This window comes from Lycium barbarum, chromosome 10 (assembly GCF_019175385.1).
Source record: "Lycium barbarum isolate Lr01 chromosome 10, ASM1917538v2, whole genome shotgun sequence".
In the NCBI taxonomy this organism is placed as follows: Eukaryota; Viridiplantae; Streptophyta; class Magnoliopsida; order Solanales; family Solanaceae; genus Lycium; species Lycium barbarum.
The window spans coordinates 24,687,165-24,708,876 of NC_083346.1; the positions used below are offsets into that span (position 1 = coordinate 24,687,165).

Genomic DNA, 21,712 nt, shown 5'->3' on the forward strand with positions numbered 1-21,712 from the left:
GCTTCATTCAGTTTCCTGTAATCCATGCAAATCCACCACCCTGTTACAGTTCTAGTTGGGATGAGCTCATTCTTGTCATTCTTTACCACTGTCATCCCACCCTTTGTTTGACACATTGTACGGGGCTCACCTACTTGCTATCAGAAATGGGGTAGATGATGCCTGAATCTAACCACTTTATCACCTCTTTCTTAACTACTTCATTCATCAGTGGATTTAACCGTCTCTGGTGCTACATATTCGGCTTGTGATCTTCCTCCATAAATATCTTAGGCATGCAAAAATCTGGACTGATTCCCCGAATATTTGAGATCTGCCAACCAAGGGCCTTCTTTCTACTCTTCAAAACCTCCAGAGAAATCTTTACTTCTTCATCAGTGAGCTCTGCTGCCAATATAACTAGTAGAGTTCCACCCTCACCTAAAAAAACATATTTGAGATGCGTGGGTAAAAGCTTCAACTCCAATTTCGGGGGCTTCTCTATCAACAACTTGGGCGGTGGCCCAATTTTTCTGTCAAACGGCTCAAAATTCACCTCTCGAATGTAAATGCCTGCTAGGTTAAGAACCTGCATCATCTCAACCGCTTCTGTATCTCCAAAAATATCTTCACCTACTAGTGCTTTCTTCAACAGGTCATGAGAAGTAATGAGAGGTCTCCTAGTGTCGTCATTCACCACATTGATAGCAGAAAGTTCCTCATAGATTGCGGGAAACTTGAGGGATTTGTACACATTAAATACTTTAACTTTATCGTGTACCCTCATAGTTAGCTACCGTGCTGCTACATCGATCAACGCTCTTTCTGTGTCCAAAAATGGACGCCCCAAAATAAATGGGACTTTCGAATCGGGCTTGAAATCCAAGATAACAAAATCTGTCAGACATATGAGAGACCTAACCTGCACCAGAACATCTTCAATAATACCCTCGGGCCTAGCTAAAGATATGTGATGCAGAACAAGTAGTATGTCTCAAGTTTCCCAACTCCAGTTTTCTGAACATAGACGACAGCATCAAGTTGATATTAGCCCCCAGATCACACAGTGCACGTGGAATGACTTGCTTTCCAATCGTGATTTCGATAGTGAAACTGCCTGGACCCTTCAACTTTGTAGGAAATTTGTTTTGAATGGGAAGTGCACTCCTCAGTAAGTGCAACTGTATCATACTCTGTGAAATGACTCTTGTTTTTCATGATGTCCTTGATGTACTTGGCATATTTTGGGATCCCTTGCAGCATGTCCACTAAAGGAACATTCAAATGTACTTGCTTTAGTAAATCAAGAAACTTTTTGTATATGGCCTCTTCCTTCTGTTTTGCCAACCTTTGAGGGAACGGAGGTGGTGGTTTGGTAACCATTGGCTGTTATTGTTTTACCACCGATGTCTTCGCCACTCTCTCTATCTCAATAACCTCATCTTCAGTAACTGCTTCTGCCGGAACCACTTTCTTGGGGACCAATTCCTTTAGTTGCCTCTCATTTCTGAGAGACACTGCTGCACATGGTTTCAGATTTGGATCAGTGTCACTTGGAAGTCCCTCTTGTGGTCTGGTGTTCTGAGCACCAGCTATCTGACCCATTTGTCTCTCTAAGTTTTGCACTGCCAAGTCACGGTTCTGATTTTCTGCTATCAACTTTTGCTGCTCTACCATCATCTTTTGCATATAACCCATCATCTTTTTCATCATCTCTTCCATACTATTTGCGGGAGCTTGAGTAACTGGTGTTGGAGCCTGAGGTACTTGTGGTGGCTGATAATTCTGTTTCTGATTACCCTGGTTACTTCTCCAACCGAAATTTGGATGATTTCTCTAGTTAGAGTTGTACGTATTACCATACTGATTATTATTACCTTGCCCCCTTCCTACATTACCCACAAAGTATATGGATGTTGGATTCGCAGGACACATATCGCTCGTGTGACCTTCTACGCAGACTTCACCAAAAATGTTGGCTTGTTGCACTTCTTACACCTGTGGTTGGGCTTGCGCAGCAGTTAACTTCTTAATTTCAGTGCGTATGGCATCAATCTATGCTGATAGTGTCGTAAAATTATCCACTTCAAAAATACTCGGTACTTTAACTGAATTGCTATTTATGTCATCTTGCAGTCCGGAGTGCTCTGAGTAAACCTGCTCAATAATGTGAATAATTCTTCATAGCTCAAATCAAGAACCTGCCTTCCTGCAGCCGTTTCTAGTGATGACTTATGTTGGGCATCCAAACTCTCAATAAATGTATGTGCCAGAACTTCATTCGTTTGATGGTGGTGAGGAAAATCTCTGAGAAGACCCTTGAACCTCTCCCATGCTTGATACAAATTTTCTCTATTTTTTTGCCTAAATGACATGATCTCCCTTCTGCGTCGAGCTGTCTTTGCTGGTGGAAAGAACCTTGTCAAGAATTTCGTCGCCAAATCATCCCATGTAGTGATCGAATTGGCGGGCTCTGCTAATAACCAGTTACTTGCATTCCCCAACAGATAAAAGGGGAACAGTGTCAGCCGCATAAATTCTTTAGTGATCCTTCCTGTAGCAAAAGTATCAACAATCTGCAGAAAAGTATGGATGTGATGCTGAGGATCCTCGTGTGACATTCCCATGAATTGCCCACTAGAGTGAAGTAAGTCAATCATAGGATGCTTCAACTCAAAGTGCCTTTTGATGGTGGGCTTGATAATGCTTGAAGTGACATCTGCCACACGAGGCACTAACCTCTCTCATTTTTCGCTGGTGGATTATTGGCTATGACCATAGGTAATTCGACTAGAGCTTGCGGATTCTGCAATAAGTTCAAATCTCTCCTGCGCCGGTTGAAAGTACGCTCGGGCTCAGGGTCGAATTCCTCAAGATTGTTTTGACTCGCAGTCATTCGCATTCAATTAGAGTACCTGCAATCAAATAGCAGCTAAGACATTAATACATGGATAACTAAAGCAGAAATAGTTTATACTGTTAAAACAGTTGATTTCTAAGTTCCCGGCAACGGCGCCAAAACCTTGTTGCTCCCAACACACACGCAAGTATAAGTGGTCGCCAAGTAATATAGTGACTTTTGAAGTCGGTTATCGTATCCACAGAGACTTATGATCAACGGTTCTATGAAAATATACTATCGCCACTAATTATGCAAGTAAATAAAAGGATGTTTGTTTAGGTTACTAAATAAAGCAAAAAGTAAATAACTACTACTTATGTGAATAATTTGTAACAAACGTGGTTATAAGTTGAGTTTATCACAGAGAGAAGACATTCCAGGGTTACGGCACTATCGTATTCATGTTACGTATGCACTATCGCTGACTCTTATTCTTTATCGAGTTACAGATTGACAGGGTTAAGTTTATGACTATGAATCTCTCGAGTTCTCTAGTCACCTATTCGTATTACTTTCACGCCTATATCTGTATGGTCATGAACATTCATACAAACGCATTCATAATTCCTGTATATCAACCAAGTAGGGCGAACTAGGTATATCTCTATCCTAGATGTGAATCTGCTCCCCGATGCCCAGGTTTAGGATCCTACTCTGCTCAATCTTCGTTCTATATTAATATTCCTCTCTCAAGTTCAATCTAAGAATCAAATATATATCCTACTGGTCGCGAAACAGTTGTTACACCTCAGAAAATTTCATGACGTTGCCTAGCAAATAGGCCAATGTAGTGTGAGAAGTATACGATGTTCTTATAAGTAAGAGAGGTTAATTAACGATTCTAATTAAGATTCCAAAGACGTTGGAAGCAAGAAGAGAAAGTCCCTTAAGAAAAGCGAAGTATGTGTTGTGTCTTGGAAGAGTTCCGTAAAGTACCGAGCTAATGTTAACTTAATGATGCCTTAAGGAAGAGTTATAATGATCTTTAGATTGGTGATAAAGTGTTAAACAAGTGTTAAGAAGGTTCCATAAGGATTGGAAATCAAACGAACGGCGGAAAGCATTTCAGGGAGATGGGGTTATACGATTGACTTATATGGTCCGTATAACATTATACGGTCCGTATAAGGGTCCGTATAAGGGTTCGTATAACACCCAACAGAAGTGGTGTTTTGCCTGATGGTGAACCAAGACCACTTATACGGACCGTATAATCTTATACGGATCGTATAAGTGTCCGTGGAAGTCCCGACGGGCTGAGTTAAGTTCAATTACATATATGTATTCCCACTTCATTAATTTCATTTCCACACTTCTCCATCTCTCTCTCAAGGATTCTTGAGGGTTCCACACATTTCATCTTCAAGAATACAAAGGAAATCAAAGATCAATATCATAAATTCAAGTGAATCAAGTGTGAGAAACCCATTAGAGTTCATCTAAGGCAAGAAGTCCCATTGGGAGTGAACTAGGGTTTTGGCTCAAGTGAAGTATTTCCACTCAAGGCTCATTCCCACACTATCTAAGGTAATATTTATGATCATTCCATGTTGTTTAAGGTATTGAGAGGTTGAAAGACTTAGATTATGAAAGGAGATAGAAAATGGGTTACAAAGATGAGAATAAGGAGATTTTGAGTGGTAGATTGAGATGAGTCATGATTCTTGATATGTTGTGATTATAAATATGTTATAAATGACATTAAGAACATGGGATAAGCATTATATGTGAGAAAACGTATTAGTGTACTATGACCATGATTATGGATGAATTGAAGTGAATTGTGAAATGTGGATAATATAGTTGTATGAAGATTGTTGCTTATGATATTGTGAATGTTATTATAGACGTTTAGGAGTTGATATATGATATGAGGAAAGTTGTATAAACAAAGGAAATGTTTCCCAACTTTCTCTAGCTTTAATTGAGCATGTTCATGTAACCGATTAGCTAACGTTAATACGAACTCTATTGAAGGTAGAAACGTGAGCATTGAAGGAGAACGTTCAAGCGATAGAATAGCTAAATGAAAAAGTATGTGAGGCTAGTCCCTTCTTTCTAAGGCATGAATCTTATGGCATGATTTTCCCTCCATCTCCATGAATTTCCTACATTCCGGAAACTAAGAGTCTATGTTCATGAATAGCCATATGAGATAAAGATAAGAGATACGTTATGAGCACGATATGATGATGATGAGCTTAAGTCTAAAGATTCTAGAGTCCATGATATGATGTTACTACAAAGCTAATGATGTTAACTATGGTCCATTGATATTTTTCATTGTATACACTCACCTTATATGCTAACTCCTTCAAGGTGAGGCAGAATCCTTATGAATGCTCTGTAGTGGAATCGCGGGTTCACGACCTTATGTCACCCCGATAGAGTATAGTTGTCTTTGAGTTTCTATGCATGCATTATGATGAGTACATGATGATGATATTACACCGCGCATATATGGCCGGGCAGACACCGCTAAGGCCGGCAGCGTATACACCATGTCTAAATGGCATAGGCAGACACCACTAATAGGCGGCATGAGATGGTACCCCGGACGCCGTAGGCATAGACGCGGGCTAATGATTATCACACCGTACCTATATGGTCGGGAAGCTTATACATATATGCATACATGATATGATGATGATTATGAAGCAAGCCAGCATGCATTATTTCTTTCATAATTGACAGTCAGTTACAGGTTGCTCTTTATTTGATGCTTTCTTATTTCATTGACGTATTATTATTGCTTATGCCTTACATACTCGGTACAATGTTCGTACTGACGCCCTTTTCTTTGGACGCTGTGTTCATGCTCACAGGTAGACAGGGAGACGGTGCAGATCCATAGGAGCTATCAGCAGATTTACAGGAGCCTTCCATTATTCCGGAGGTGCTATTTTGAGACAGTATTTTTGTGTACATGTATTTTGGGCACGACAGGGTCCTGTCCCGTCTATATGTCTAGTACTCTAGTAGAGGCTCGTAGATACGCAGGTGTGGGTAGTATGGTCTCACGATTTTCCCACGTGTATACATGTACTATTTTGATAGCCAAAGGGCTTATGTATATAAAAGCAATTATGTTTCAAATGAAAATGGTTTCTCCTATGATTATCATAAGTATGAGATTAATGAATGAACGCAAGACGAGTACGATGAGTAATAGAATGAGTGGTGCTCGGTGGTTAGCCCTGGGTGCCCGTCATGGCCCCTAGTCGGGTCGTGGCAGCAGTAAAATAGTCGTGCACAAGATTAAGCAAATAACTCATGATAAATAGAATAAACGTCAACTCAAGTTCATACGATAACAATCATACTTTGGCCATAACCCCAAAACAAGGGAGCTTAGCCACTCATAGTCGGATTACAACAATTAAATTTCATGTTCGAATGAAGAAAAGATGAATTTAAGAAGATAAAAGTTCAAACCCTATGATGAAAGGTCTTACTCCTTGCTCTCTGCGAAATAATACATAATGGCTCTCAAAAAACGACTAAGGGTGCTACTTATAGTGTTGAGAAATAACCCTACAAAGCCCACTAAAAACGGGTCTAAAAATTAGCATGAGTGCTCTTTTCTCTAGGGAGGTCATTTGAGCCCTGCTCGGCGAGGCCCCACTCTCGTTTTACACTTAGAAAAAAAAATCAGGACTCTTGCAGCTCGCTGAGCGAGGTCCAAAACTTGCCCATGCCTCGCCTTGAGCCACACTCGGCGAGGTCACTCTTTAATTTCACACTTAGCAAATTTTCTCAATCTTCTGCAATTTTGGACACCCCCCTCACTGAGCAAGACTTAAACTCGAATGTGCCTTGCCTTGAGCCATACTCGACGTGGTCACATGTCAACTTTACACTTAGCCATTTTTCTTCAACATTGAGCAAATCTCATCTTCCTCCACGTTGGGCGAGGTGCAGGGCGCACCTATAGCTAGCTTTGCGCTGGGCTTGGTGAGGTCCCTTCCTCACTTTGTCACTTCAGCGAGTTTAGCATGTAGTTTCCATTTTCGTCCGACTTACCACGTATTTTCTCCAAAATTTCCTGACTGTAACAAACACATACAATTTAGCTCATAATGCAAGAGTAATGATTATTAGGTGTATTTAGCTCAACTCATCCTCTAAACAAGGTAAAATATGGGTAATAAACGGCGGATAAGTGTATAAATACGCTTGACATCAACGGCCATGTCTGCTTTTGCTAATAAAAATTAGTTGAAGGGCCTAAAGAGTTTTGTTGACCAAACATCTTCCGAATTTTTGCTTGAATTAATGGTCCAAAAATGTGAAATTTTCTGAAAGTCAATAAATCACTACTATGAAAGTTTTGTTTATAAAGGCAAAAGAAATGCGTCGTTACTAATTTGCGACTTTGAAAATAATTGGAAATGAGAAGATTCAGCTGCGAACTTTTTGCGGTCAAGTATAACATTTTAGGCAATTTGTCATCAAAACAAAAAGTGCACCATATAAAGTAAGAGTCGAATAGCCTACCCAACGTGCTCCTCCCTGTATAGAAATATTTGCCCATATGATGAAAAAAAATGTAGTCAATGAAGATGTTTGTTATGAGGGGTAAAAAAAGATGGAAGAGTTTGACATGGAAAAATAATACTCCCTCTGTCCCAATTTATTTGACATTTTTCTCTTTTCGAAAGTCAATTTTTTTAATTTTGATCGCGTGTTTGAACATAGAATTTTTTAAAATTTTAAAATAAAAAATTACATATTTGGAAACCACGTAAAAAGTACTATAAGCCGCCATAATTAATAATTTAAAATATTTAAAAGATATATGAAAAAATTACGGTCAAAGAACAACTCGTTTGACTCTCGAAAAATATCCCTTTCAAAACATATCGAAAAAGATATATTTAAAACATTCCCTTTTCTATGTGAAAAATATCCCATGTGAAAGAGTTATAAGTCTTTTATTTTTTGTGGATTAAAAAGCTTCCATGTTTTAATGCATTTATTTAATATTGTCACGAGCCAACTCGTGGGTCGGGCGGACACCCACACTAACCCTCCTGGCATGGGCGGCTCTAAGGCTAGGCCACTTAGGCCCTCAACATTTTGAAGGCCCCAAATTTATTTTTATTATTATTATTATTATTATTATTATTATTATTATTATTACTACTACTACTACTACGTAATTTATATAAATAATTATTATAAATAAAAGTGTTATAGTATATTTTTTGTGATTTGATTAAAGTTATTTTATACCAATAAGTTCATAAATTATGATAATTTTCTTCACTCATTAATTAGTATATTTTGTTTACTCATCAAGTTTAATTTTATCCCTTTTATATAGGAATCAAGTCATATACATCGAAAACATAATGAATTTTTTTTTACAATCTTCTCTGAACTGCATGGACAGAAAAGCATTCACAAAGGGTTTCCTTTTAGTGTAATTTAACATATTGTATGAGGTTATTTACAATTTATTTTAGATATTCACCAATGAGTGCTACTTAATAAAATGAACTACACTTATCGTTAAAATTGATCAGAAGTTGTAAGTATTTTTTACATTGTCAATGCTCAAAATATAAACTATTACATTATATATGTTCATTTCTTTTTCTTGTCTGTGGTGATAGCCAAATCAAATTTTTCACTTTGAGTTTGGACCTCAACATGAGAAACCCACTACTTTGAGTTTGGACCTCAAAATCCCGACATCCACCCGAGACCTCCCGGATACAAACCAAGCATGTAGATACATGTAAAAAAGGCACTACAAAATCAACCGTGGCCTCGGAATTCCCAACGGAGGTCACCTTGACCCGGTCAACCCCCAAATGGCCAAAACCAAGTTTCCAACCAAAGGTACAAAAACCCTCCCGAAAGCTTTGGGAACCGAACCAAACATCCCACCAAGTCATAATCGATTCTCCGGACCTCATGGAATCGGCGGAATTCCCAAAAAGGTCGGTTTACTCAAAAGTCAACTATCAATCAAACTTTTTTCACCATAAGGTTCTAACTTCCTCAAATCCTATCAAGACTCGCTCGATGACCTCGGGAACCATGTCGCCCATTCCCCCTGGTCAAAAACACTCTAACGGGGCTATGGGGAGGGTCAAAGGGGCAAAACACACATAACGACCAAACAAATGCATTCAGAGCTATTGATGGCAAATTAAATTTTTTACGGAAAAAAATGAGTTAAAGCAATGAACTAGAACATCTTTCACCGTTCGTTGATTCACTAATAGACTTGGGGAAAACAACAATTCTTTTACATTTGGACAATACATTTTTTTTTTTGGTTTCACAATATACTGTTTCTACAGAACATAAAGATGTTTCTAATGATTGGTTGAAATGGCCCCAAATTTTTGGTTGACCGAACATCTCAAGTCTCAACTACCCCGATTTGAAATCTTCAGAACGTTTGCTTGAATTGATGGAACTAAAGTGAAATTTTCAAAGTCAATCAAATCACTGCCTATATATATATATATATATATATATATATATATATATATATATATATATATATATATATATATATATATATATATATATATATATATATATATATATATATATTGTTTAATCAAATGCGAAAGAAATGGGTTGTTCGGTGTTATACTAATTTTCGACTTTAACAACAATTCGAATGAGAAGATTCAGCTGTTAATTGGTTGCGGTCAAGTTTAACTTCTGAATTTCTCTTTTATACCAAACAAACATCGCAATAAACCTGGCTTCCGTGAAACTTTGAAATATTCAATTGAGTTTGTTGTCAACAATGATAATTTAAAAAAAAAAAAAATCGACTATCAAATTAAATTGAAAGAGTTTTATCTTTTGTAATAAAAACTTATTAGTTAATAGCATTGTGGTGAATTAATCGAGGTAACCCACTAAATCAACTTAGCTCAAATAAAGTAGGGCGGCAAGCAAAACATGAAAAGAGATGAAATATAATACGGCGACTCTCAAACATGTTAATTATGACCCTTATTATATGTGTATAAAAATTTATTTGTGGGAATACGTTGGTATATAAAATAACAAAATATTGTGCATACCCTAAAGAAAAAGGTCACACTAGCACTACTGCAGATGGGCACCTCGTGACATATATGCATGAAATATCGCTGTCGTGGTCGGATATCTTCAGAAAAGATAGAAACGTGAAAACCACCATGACGATGGTGACATAATAATAATAATAATAATAATAATAATAATAATAATAATAATAATAATAATAATAATAATAATAATAATAATAATAATAATAAACATAATAATAATAATAATAATAATAATAATAATATTTCGACTTATATCCGAGGCCCGAGCCCAACCCGGTACATTAAGGGTCGGACCTACTGGTCCAAGAATTGGGTTGGAAGGGAATGCCCTTAGTGGGTCGGGCTGGGGTCGGGTTTTGGGGTAAAGGGGCTTCAAACACGGTCCCTACCCTGTAAGGATTTAGCAGGCTTGGATGAGCCGGGCCGGGGGGAGGGGGTGTGTCGGATTTAATTTTAATTTTGTTCAATTTCAAGATTTTATTAATTTTTGTAAGTTGGTGGTATTTATTTGAAGTTATTGAACTTTGTAAGTAAACACAAATTTGGTAAGGAAAAAAAAAATTAAAGAGTCTTAAATCTTAAGGATAGTTTCAGAGACCTCCCTTGAATACTAATTTAATAACACAAAACTCTCCTCGTGCTCTGTACGCTCACCTACCCCGAAGGGAGGTTAATGAAACTTTTCAAATTCAAAACTTACAACAAGATTTGCTACTTCCACCAAAAACATTCTTAAGAAAAATAGAAACTTCAAACTTCAAAAGTTATACATAAAATTAGCTAATTCATCCATAATGACATTAACAACGATTGAACGGAATTCTCATTTTCTTCATTGTTTGGAGCAAATTGTTCAGATGAAACGTAACTCCAAATAACATGATCTCTTCAAGTTGGTTGTCTTGATGTAGACGACTTCTACTCTTCCTTGATCCTTTCCTGTTTTATATGTAGTACAATTATATGGATGCCATTTTGTTGAGTTTGCTAGTATATCTGACCAAAATATAAAGACTACTAGCTGTATAAAATATTTTAGAGTTGTTCACTGATTGCACTGTCGATCTTGTTTTGATTACGTATATTGGACGACAAATTGAAGATTTACCATTTAATTTGATAGTGATACAGATAAGAAATTAATGTGAACAAAAGTAAACGGATGCAAGTTGACTTGTGTTGAAATTGTCTTTGCTATTAGTGCTATAAGTCAGATGAGTTTGATTTACATACTTAGTGAGATGAACCCCCTTGAGGGTCGTTGTTAGCCCCAGTATAGATCGTCATAACACCAAATGGAGAACATGTTCTGGTATTTTCAATGATTATACAATACTACTTATCTATCTATATCTATATTATTTTAAAAGCATGAATATAAATGTTGGTTGATCAAAATATCCTTCAAATATTAAACGACTTTTATGCACTTTAAAATTGAAATACTTTTTAAGGAGACAATTCCATGTTGGATTAAGTTGTAAAATTTAGAATTCGTATTGCATACCTGCAAGGATTCATATTATTCAATTAATCCATTTTCTACTAGGACTCACACAATATCTAAGCAGGCTTGTTTGGTATGATGGATAGAGAAAAATAGTCCTGGGATAAAAATTAGTACCGCCTTATCCCACGTTTGGTTAGAAAAAAAAACTCGGGATAAATAATCCCGGAATTAGTTATCCCGGGATTAGAGTGTATCCCACCTTGAGGGTGGAATAACTAATCCTGGGATTAGTTATCCCGGGATAAGTTGTTTCCAACCAAACGAGCCCTAGTGTTGTTAGTATCATAGTTTGGGAAAACTTCTATTGTTTATGGGTTAAGTAGTATTGTTTGTCTTTCGGAAGACGCAGAAGGTTATACAATAATAATTGTAATTGATAATATTAGTAAACACAAAAATTCAATTCTAAACATCCAAAAGTGTTTAACTTGGAGAGTATCAATTATTGTGAGGTGTCTGATGGTTTGGGTTAATTAGAAGATGGATTGAAGGTATGGCTATTATGATTTCTCATTTTTTTATTTGTATTTTTGGTTCTTAAATTGATTGTTGAAATTTGTTTGTTTCTCTAAGGTAAAAAACTGTTGGCTTGTGAGAAATATTTAGTTGGCCAAATACATAAGAAGGCCCTTAAACGTGATATAAAATTTCATTTTGGCACCTCAACTGTACCTTGTTTCCATTAGGCACTCCAACTTTCACCGAAGTGTGTCTACTAAACACTTTATACCTACGTGGCACATGAAGTGAGTTTTACTTGTAGTTGGGCGCATGATAAAATATTGTCTTTTCTCTCTCTCTCTCCGTTTTTTCTTCACAAAACATACTCCCACCATTATAGTCTTCTTAGAAGTTTTCTATTAGCTCCGTTTACGAATTCAACCAGAGTAAGAAAATCAAAAGTCCAATTTTGATAGAAATTTTCAAACCTAAAAAAGAAAAGAAAAAGAAAATTAAAAGTCCATCTATTCCAGTTCAAGCCCTTAATTCAGGGTCGAATCCACATGGGGGTCAGGATGTTCACCCAAACACCCTTGGCAAAAAATTATAGTATATATAGGGTAAATTTTCTGTATTTATATGCATATATTAACTTTTGAACACCCTCGACAAAAAATTACAATATATATTTAGCTTCTTCTTTTTTTCCGAACACCCTGAATGAAAATCCTGGATCTGCCACTGCCTTAATTACAATCTGCTTATGTTATATTTCCAGATCAATAAGTTGTTTAATTCTCGTAGTAACCACAGTTTTAGAGAAACGAAGATGAGCGGCCAAAAGAAAGAACAAAATGATTGGCCAATTCTCCAAACAGCCAAAAAAGGGGCCAGTGAAAATTGAAAATCAGAAAGGGGCATTGAAAATCTGGGGAACACAGCAGCATCACCGGGAAATTTTTGGTTGGTTAGCAAATCAAGTATTCACATGAAACTAAAAAGAATGGCAGTAGATGTCCATGGAAGTCGGAAAATTTTCAGCCAAGTCGTGGCTGAAAATTACTCTGTCAGAAACCTCTTGCTCGTAGGGGTGGCAAATGGGTCATTTGGGCTGAAGTTGGGCTAATCAAGATGAGCTTAATAAATAGATGAGCTAATGCTCAACCCTGCCCAAAGTGTATTTGGGCCAGAATAAGCTGGGTCAATATGGGCTAAATAATGGCCCGTAACCCAACCCGCCCAAGTTGATTCACTTCTTTATAATATTCATAACTTTTAAACAAATCAAAAATCAATATTTTTTAAAAACAAATTTATTTTTTGAAGCTATACTCAAATTTTGACACAATGCATCCTCAATTTTTCATATACAAAATTTTGACAGATTTTTTTAAGCATTGAGCAAAAAAATTTTTTTTTTAAAAATAATAAAAAAAAAATTTAAAAAAATAAACGGAAAAGGGCCTAAAATACCCTTGAACTATTGACAATTGTGCAAAAATACCCTCCATCCACCTTTCAGCCTCCAAATACCCTTATCATCCACCTATTGGGTCTAAAATACCCTCATTACTAACAGAAGCTTTTCATTAAACACGTGGCAATTTTTTATTGGTTGACTTATAAAATTAATTAAACTAATTACCTTTTACAACATTGACCGGATAACCCAAGTGCCCCCACCCCCAACCCGACCCGCCCCCTTTCCATTTAATAGAAAACAAAACCCTTCAACCCATTTCATAGAAAACAAATTGAACCCATTTCATTAAAAGAAAAAAAATCAGCGCTGCTACTTCGAAAACCCTAGAAAATTTAAACCAATTTCTAGTCAAAATTTCCCTATTTTCTGCGTGAATAAGTTCGTTTGGTGAAGATTTGGATTGTACAAGTTCTGTTCCGCCTTTTAAAGTAAGATTTTGCTGCTTATTACTTATGTATTTTAAGTTAAGGTTTAAAATTTTGTTTATTTTGTGCGAGATTTGATGTATGTTGTCATTTTTGCTGAGCTTCCATGTGTTATATGCTTTTTTTAGTCAATTTTTTTGTTGTTGTTACTCCATTACACTATATGAAGTGTCACAAGTTAAGAATTTTTTAATTATTGTTTCAAGTTGGAATATTTTGTTGATTGTTGTGTCAAGTTGGAATCTTTTGTTGGTCAGACCACTTTATATGCTTTTTCCTCTTCATTCTTTTTTTTTTTACTATTTTTGTATTGTGTATATGTGTATCTGTTGGGTGTATTTATGAATGTTAGTTGTAGTTTTTTTTTTTTAATGCACAACTCAATATTTGTTTGTTTTTGCTACTTTATTCAATGCTTTTGTTTGTGTATGCTGTTTCTAAGCATGTGGTCCCTCTTCCCTTATCCTTGTCTTCACATAAATATTGGTAGATTCCCTATTTCCTATTCAACTTTCTATTTCCCTTTCTTTAATGTTTCTAACGGGTCCCTTTCCCTTTATTTTATGTTTGCCATGTGCTTTTCTTGAAGGATGTTTGACAAGGTTGATTTAGTATTTAATTATGGAGGTAAGTGGGTCCTGCATCCTCAAGTTGTCTACATAAAAAAACAGAACCATGTGTGGGAGGGATATGATCCAGACTTGTTGTCTTACGTAGATATATGTAATGAATACATTGAAAAATTAGGTTTTAGAGTGGTAAAACAGCTGCTGGTCACAGGGCCCTCTGGGAGATATTTTTTGGTTGAGAGTGATGCAGGCATTAGAACACTTCAATCTTATCTGTCTAGTGAGTTTTGTGTGCTGCAATTCTTTGCTGTAGATGAAAGTGAAGATAATGTTTCAGCTCCCAACATCATTTATCATAAAGAACCATGCTTTGTATCAGTAGATGTAGGAACTGATTGTGAGTCGGGTGGGGAAGAGGATGATGATAATGAACCAGTTCCTGACAGTGAAGAATTGGAACTTTTTAGAAAGGAAAAGAAAAGGGAAGTGAATGAGAAACTAGACAGGTTTTTAGTGTTGGAAAAGGGTATGAGTTTTAAGGATCTTGATGAAGCTAAAAGAGTTGTGAGCCATTACGCAGTTTCTAATAAGAAAGGACTTAAAGTTGATCATAGTGACAATCATAGAGTTAGATATAAGTGTGATAGTGGTTGTCCTTTTGTGTGTTTGATTTCTGAAGATAACAAAAATCAGGGATTTAAGATTAAGACGTTGCATTTAGAACATAATTGTCAGCCAACATTTAAAAATAGAAGAGCTACTCAGCAAGCTCTAGCACATTACTTCAAGAACAAAGTGCAGAATAATCCTAAGTACAAGGTGAAAGATATGAGGCAGGATTTGGATGATCAATTTTCACTTAATATTAGTGCTTCAAAGATGAAAAGGGTTAAGAGGCTTATTTTAGAGAAATTGGAGGGTAGCTACCTTGATGATTTCAATAGGTTGGAGGCTTATGCTCAAGAATTGAGGGATAGCAATCCTGGTACTGATGTGGTGATAAATATATCTAAAGAGGCTCTTGAACAAGGTAAAAGAAGATTTCTGAGAATGTATGTGTGCTTCCAAGCTTTGAAAAGTGGTTGGAGAGGAGGTTTGAGGCCATTTATAGGGCTGGATGGCACATTTTTTAAAGGGAAGTGTAGGGAAATTTTATTGGTTGCCCTTGGTCAAGATTCACAAAAGCACTTTTATCCTCTAGCTTGGGCAGTAGTGGATAGAGAAACATCCAGAACTTGGAAATGGTTCATTCAGTTGTTGAGAAATTCTTTAGAGCTGGCAGATGATGAAGGATTGACACTAATGTCTGATATGCAAAAGGTATTTGTTTTCCTGTATTATTATTTTCTGTTTTTCTATTTTGTATAGATGATGTACTTTAACTTGTTGCGCTAATGATTCTTACAGGGATTGATTGATGCTGTTACTCATGTGCTTCCCAAAGCACACCACAGATGGTGTGTAAGGCACATTGAAGCCAAGTGGAGCAAGATGTGGAGGGGTATAGAAATGAAGAAATTGATGTGGTGGTCTGCTTGGAGCACATATGAAGAAGAATTCCATGATCAATTGAATTCCATAGGTGTTGTGTCCGAACAAGCTGTCAAATATCTGTTGTGGTACCCAGCAGATCACTGGTGCAGGACCTATTTTGACACGGTCTGCAAGAACTTCTCAGTTGAAAACAATTTTACTGAGTCTTTCAACAAATGGATTCTAGAAGCAAGGAACAAATCAATAATCAAGATGTTGGAAGATATTAGAATAAAGGTATATCTCTTTGAATATAAAGGCTTTGTTAATCTTTATGCTATTTCCTGATTCTAGGCAGTTCTACGAAAGGTATCATTGTAATAGTTCGGTCACTGGTCAGCTGCTGCAGTTGTTGTATTAGAACTATTATACTGTCGATGGATTACTTCTAAATAAGGAATCAGTAGTCATTGCTGTGATATATTGATAAATGTTTCCAATATGAAAAAATATAGTTACAAGATCCCATACTACAAAAGTGAATAGTCAGAAAAATTGTATTTGACAACTGCTACTTGATATAATACGAAAATAGTGCATGTCTAAAAATTTTCACTTTTCATGGCTTTCCTTTTAATTACTACTGTGTCTCATTTATTTTGGGAAGCACATGAGTTACTCAATCCCTGTAAGAATCATTAGCGCAACAAGTTAAAGTATAGTGATTTCAGAATCATTGCACAAGGTTGTCAAGTTCAAGGTAATGGAGACTTAGGGTATGAGGTGGTTGAGGGTTCTGATAAGCATGTTGTGGATCTACTTAGGAAGAAGTGTACATGTAGGACATAGGGACTTGACAGGAATTCCATGTCCTCATGCCATTAAAGCTTTACTTCATGAAAAACAAGAACCACTTAATGAGATGCATTGGTAGTATTCAAAAGAGGCTTACATGTTGGTGTACATGCATAAGATACAACCTGTTAGAGGTGACAAATTCTGGAAAGTTGATCCATCTCATGCTATGGATCCACCACAAATACGTAAAATGGTTGGCAGACCAAAGATTAAGAGAGCAAGGGAAAAATGAGGCAAGGATGAGGGAGGGGCTGTGGAAGAATTCAAGAAAAGGTCTGAAAATGACATGCGGGCATTGTGGTGCAACATACCACAATAAAAGAAGATGCCCTCTGGTAAAAAAAAATTCCTTTAATTATTCAATGTTTACACTATCCTATTTAAATGTCTAACTTGACAAGTCTCTGACTTCCTTCCCCTATTTTTTTGATGCATTTCATTCTCTATTTGGCCCGCTTCAAACAAAATGAGATATTTGTAGCTTCAAAGAGGTGCACAAACAGTCCAAGATGTGCCCTTGTTAGCACCCCAAGCCAGTCAAGATTTTGAAATTAGTTTCATGCCCAACTCTGGCTTTAATGCCTCTTCCGGTCAACATAACAGCCAACCAATCTCTGAAGGTGTTGGACCTTTAAAATCAAAGAGAAAATCCAAAGCCAAAGCTACTTCAACTTCAAACAACGCACCTTTAAGAGCACTTGTTGATGAAGATGATGATGCCGAAATTGATGATGAAGATGAGCAGCCTATTCTTAGGCCTAAGGTGATATCTGAAGCTAAAACTAGGCTTCAACGCAAAAAGATGCATCAGCCACCAACTGGTTCAAGGAAAATTAGCTTAAGGGGAGATGAGAATGGTGTGAGTAGGCCTACTAATCTGCCATACTCACCAAGAAAGTTGGGTTGGAGAGGTGAACCATGTGTGACATCAAATCAGTTGGAAGTAGCAAAGGAGAAGAAAATTGGGAAGTTGAAGGCAAAAAGGGGCAAGCATTAGGGCATAAGTGACTTGGTTCAAGTAGTTGTTTGTTTTTAAGTTTTTCAATGTTATGTAATGGCACAATTAAACGTCATATTTTGCTATTTTTTGTTGTGAATCAGTCTTAGAAGTGGTTGTATTGATTCACTTCAAAAGTTTTTGGGTGCTTAGTTTTTGTGGGTTTCCCTGTATGTCAATGTAGTAGTCTTGTCAAACATTTTGCAAAATATATGACAATGCCATTATTAGTTATTTGGTTTGTCTTCTAGAATGGAAATGTTGTTTAAACCTTGTTGTTGAATGTGTTTGCCATTTTGTTGAACTCAAGTAAACTTATTTATCAAGTGCAGATGCCACGTTTTCTAGTAAAAAAAAATGTTTTTTCATGCGTGCTAGACTATCGTTTAATATGAATGATTATTTGGGTTGAAACTTGAAAGCAAAGGCCCCTTTATTTGGAAGTGCAAAGCCAGAAATGCTAACAATTTTCAGCCACTGCAATTTATATTAGTGAATAAAGCAAGTGGTGTATTGATTTTTCGAAATGGCGTGAACAGAACCGAGAAAATTTCAGTAGCATTGGTTGGTATGGATCAGCCACCACAATCTCAGATTGATCAGGTCATGATAGACTTGGACAAAACAGAAAATAAGGTACAAATGTTCAAACAATTAGGTACTTATTTTGTTTAGCTTATCATCTGAATCTGAATGCCTCTACATACTTTCAACCACCACATAGTTTATGAATGTGGAATTTAGTACTTAAATTATGGTGCATATGGCAGCTAAAATTGCTAGTTACTGATCAGTGGAAATTATATGGGAAAAGGGCAGCTAAAATGGGTTCAATTCTCTACTGTCCGATACATTCTTGCATGATGAAAGTAGAATGCAACTTGGGAATGCAAATTTATTCATCACCCAGGCATTACAACGTCTAGTAGTTAATGTTTCCAAACTAGAGAAAATGAATTACTTAAGCAACTTAAAAAAGTGGAAAGAAATTAAGTTAAGGACAAGTTCTGAGCAAATGCAGAAATTCTTCATTACTCACCAAAATACCAACACAACAACAATTGATGTCCATAACAAATTTAGTGGACATCAACACCAACTCACAAAAACTAACCTAACCAACCCAAAACAAAAACAAATAAAGACAACTACAATTCTACATTTTGTTGGCAGTTACAACAAAATACAATTACACTACATTATCTTGGCAATTACAAAACCAACAATAACAGCCCAAGACATTAGAAGCAAGCTTATCAATTTGTGAACTTTCAACTCCAAGGTTTCCACTTTCTTCAAATTTGAACTTTCGAGACCACTCTTCAACTCCAACATTGACACTTTATCCTCCAACGTAGAAACTTTCTTCAAATCAGAAATTTCAGTAGCATCCATATTCTTCAACTCTGAATCGTCGTTGGATACTTTGTTGGGTTCTTGGCTTTCAATACCACCTATACCCTCCACAATCTTTCTTCAAATGATTTCTTTCCTTCCGAATTAAATCCAATTCAAATTTTTGGTTATGGATCATCGTAGACACATGAGGTGGCAGTTTATCATCAATCCAATCCCAATAACCGCAAGACTTTGACGCAGGAAGACGACATTTGTAGAATCGACGTCCACCATTCTCAGGAGTCGTAGCAGTAAAATATCTTGCAATCAATCCACACTTACAAGTTCGAGACTGAACTTGTTGAGGAGAAGAAACGGACGAGGATGTGCTTGACATTTTAATAGAGAGAACTTGTTCGAGACTGGACTTGTGTAGTCTTGTGAGTAAAGATTGAACTGCTTCTATGGCATACACTCCTAAAAAAGAAAACAAAATTAAGTTTTCAAGACTCACATTTAACATGAAAATTTAAAACTTTTAACCAAATACAGAAATTTCAAAAGATAATAATTAAATGAAGCTTACGGCCAGAAATTAACCCAGCTCACGGCTCACGGCCAGAAATTAACTACACCGCGTCATGAAGCTCACAGCCAAAAATTAAATGAAAGAAGAGGGTATATATTTGAGAAGGGTTGTAAAAATACCTAGTACATGTAGAATTTTCTTGACTTTCCTTTTGTAATCTTCACAGTGAATGAAAATTTAAAACACAAAACGTCTGTAGAAACTAACAAGAAAATTGAATAATTATAAAAGCCCTAATAAGAACACAAAGAAGAAGGTGGCGGCTGTTCGTTTTCTATGAAATGGGTTGAAGGGTTTTGTTTTCTATTAAATGGAAAGGGGGCGGATCGGGTTGGGGGTTGGGGGGGGGGGGGGGGGCACTTGGGTTATCCGGTCAATATTGTAAAAGGTAATTAGTTTAATTAATATTATAAGCCAACCAATAAAAAATTGCCACGTGTTTAATGAAAAGCTTCTGTTAGCAATAAAGGTATTTTAGACCCAATAGGTGGATGGTAAGGGTATTTAGAGGCTGAAAAGTGGATGGAGGGTATTTTTGCACCATTTTCAATAGTTCGAGGGTATTTTAGGCCCTTTTCCGAAAAATAAAACATCAAAAATTAAATTTTAAAAAATATTTAAAAAAAAAAAAAAAAAAATTAAAAAAAATAAAAAATAATTAAAAAAATGATAAATGAAGATTCTTATATTTTGTAGTGTTAGATTTTGTAAATAAGAAAAAGTATAGTTATGTTTTGTAATAAAGAGTTTTAAGTAGGTAGTTTATGTTATTTTCCCAATAATGAATGGGTCAATTTGGGCTAAAGTAATGGGCTGCTTTGGGCTATCTTGGACAAATGGGTTAAGTTGGGCTTAGCCCAAACTTAACCCATCATAATTGTATGTCCAAACTCATGAAAATCTGAGCGGGTTGGGCGGGTCAATTGGGTCTGGGCCAAAATTGCCACCCCTACTTTCTCGTAACCCGCTCCGTAGTACCGGTCACAAAACATTAAAAAAAAAAAAAAGACCAAAAAAGAAAAAAGGAGCAACGAAGAAGATGAACGTAGGGGATGGGGAAGGGGTTATTAGAGAGGAACAAAATATTTCCTTTTTGGCTTAGAAGCAACTTTTCTTTTGTCTTGTTAATTTTCCTTCTTTTGTTTTTGTTACACGTGTAACCAATTGATTGGTGATATTTTTATGTCAGCACTTTTGAAAAACACTGGCTTCATTTTGATGAAAGATTGTGGCTTAAGTATTTAATAGACACATTTTAGTGGAGGTTGGAGTGCCTAATTGGAATAAAGTTTAGTTAAGGTGTCAAAATGAAATGTTATGTCTGGTTTAAGGGCCTAATGATGGGAGATTTAGGTAAACATGGATTTGGGTAGTTGCTAAAGCTAAAGAAGACGAAAGAAAATCTAGAAGTTGCTACGCAAGACAATTGACTAAAGTTTTGAAGGAAAAATTAAAGTACATGCGGACACTAAGGGGTCGTTTGGTGTGAAGGATAAGCAAAAATATTTTCGGGATAAAATTTAGTACCTCCTTATACCATGTTTAGTTGGAATAAAAATCCGGAATAACTAATCCCGGGATTAGTTATCCCGAAATTGTAGCCTTATTTTATCCCACCTTGAGGGTGGAATAACTAATCCCGGGATTAGTTATCCCGAAATTGTAGCCTTATTTTATCCCACCTTGAGGGTGGAATAATTAATCCCGGGATAAGTTATCCAGGGATTAGTTATCCCGGGATAAGTTGTTTCCCAACCAAACGAGCCCTAAGTGAATTAAGAAAAAATTAAAAATACCACGTGACTTAAAAAAAGAAGTCTATCCAATTTTTTTAGTAGACTTATTTTTCTAATGCCACGTGGTAATTTTTTTATGGTGAGTGCGGTCTTATTCGTTTAAAAAGTGGGTAGACTTGTTTTTTTTAAGCCGTGGAGATATCTTTTTAAACGAACCAGACGATCCACTAAAAAAAATTGTAATGCCGCTTTAAAAAATATGTCTACTAAAAAAGGGTATATTTATTTTTTAGAAGCCGTGTGATATTTTTATCACGTTGTGAAACTATAATTCTAAATATCTAC

General features: G+C 36.2%; 2 protein-coding genes and 1 non-coding gene across 3 annotated transcripts; 2 read left to right on the forward strand and 1 right to left on the reverse strand.

Moving 5' to 3' along the window:
- Positions 1-772: 772 nt before the first annotated feature.
- On the reverse strand, positions 773-1,362 carry LOC132612855 (uncharacterized). The gene is made up of 2 exons (XM_060326935.1): positions 1,062-1,362; positions 773-939 (listed from the first exon to the last, which is right to left on the reverse strand). The coding sequence occupies exons 1-2, from the start codon at positions 1,360-1,362 to the stop codon at positions 773-775; spliced, it is 468 nt and encodes a 155-aa protein (XP_060182918.1).
- Positions 1,363-2,265: 903 nt separating this feature from the next.
- LOC132616314 (small nucleolar RNA R71) lies at positions 2,266-2,372 on the forward strand. Its single transcript, XR_009573104.1, has one exon. It is a non-coding gene; the product is annotated as a small nucleolar RNA R71 (small nucleolar RNA).
- Positions 2,373-13,764: 11,392 nt separating this feature from the next.
- Positions 13,765-16,415, forward strand: LOC132615210 (uncharacterized). The gene is made up of 2 exons (XM_060329773.1): positions 13,765-15,696; positions 15,784-16,415. Exons 1-2 carry the CDS (start codon positions 14,398-14,400, stop codon positions 16,195-16,197), a joined length of 1,713 nt encoding a protein of 570 aa, XP_060185756.1. The 5' UTR covers positions 13,765-14,397; the 3' UTR covers positions 16,198-16,415.
- The last annotated feature ends 5,297 nt before the right edge of the window (positions 16,416-21,712 follow it).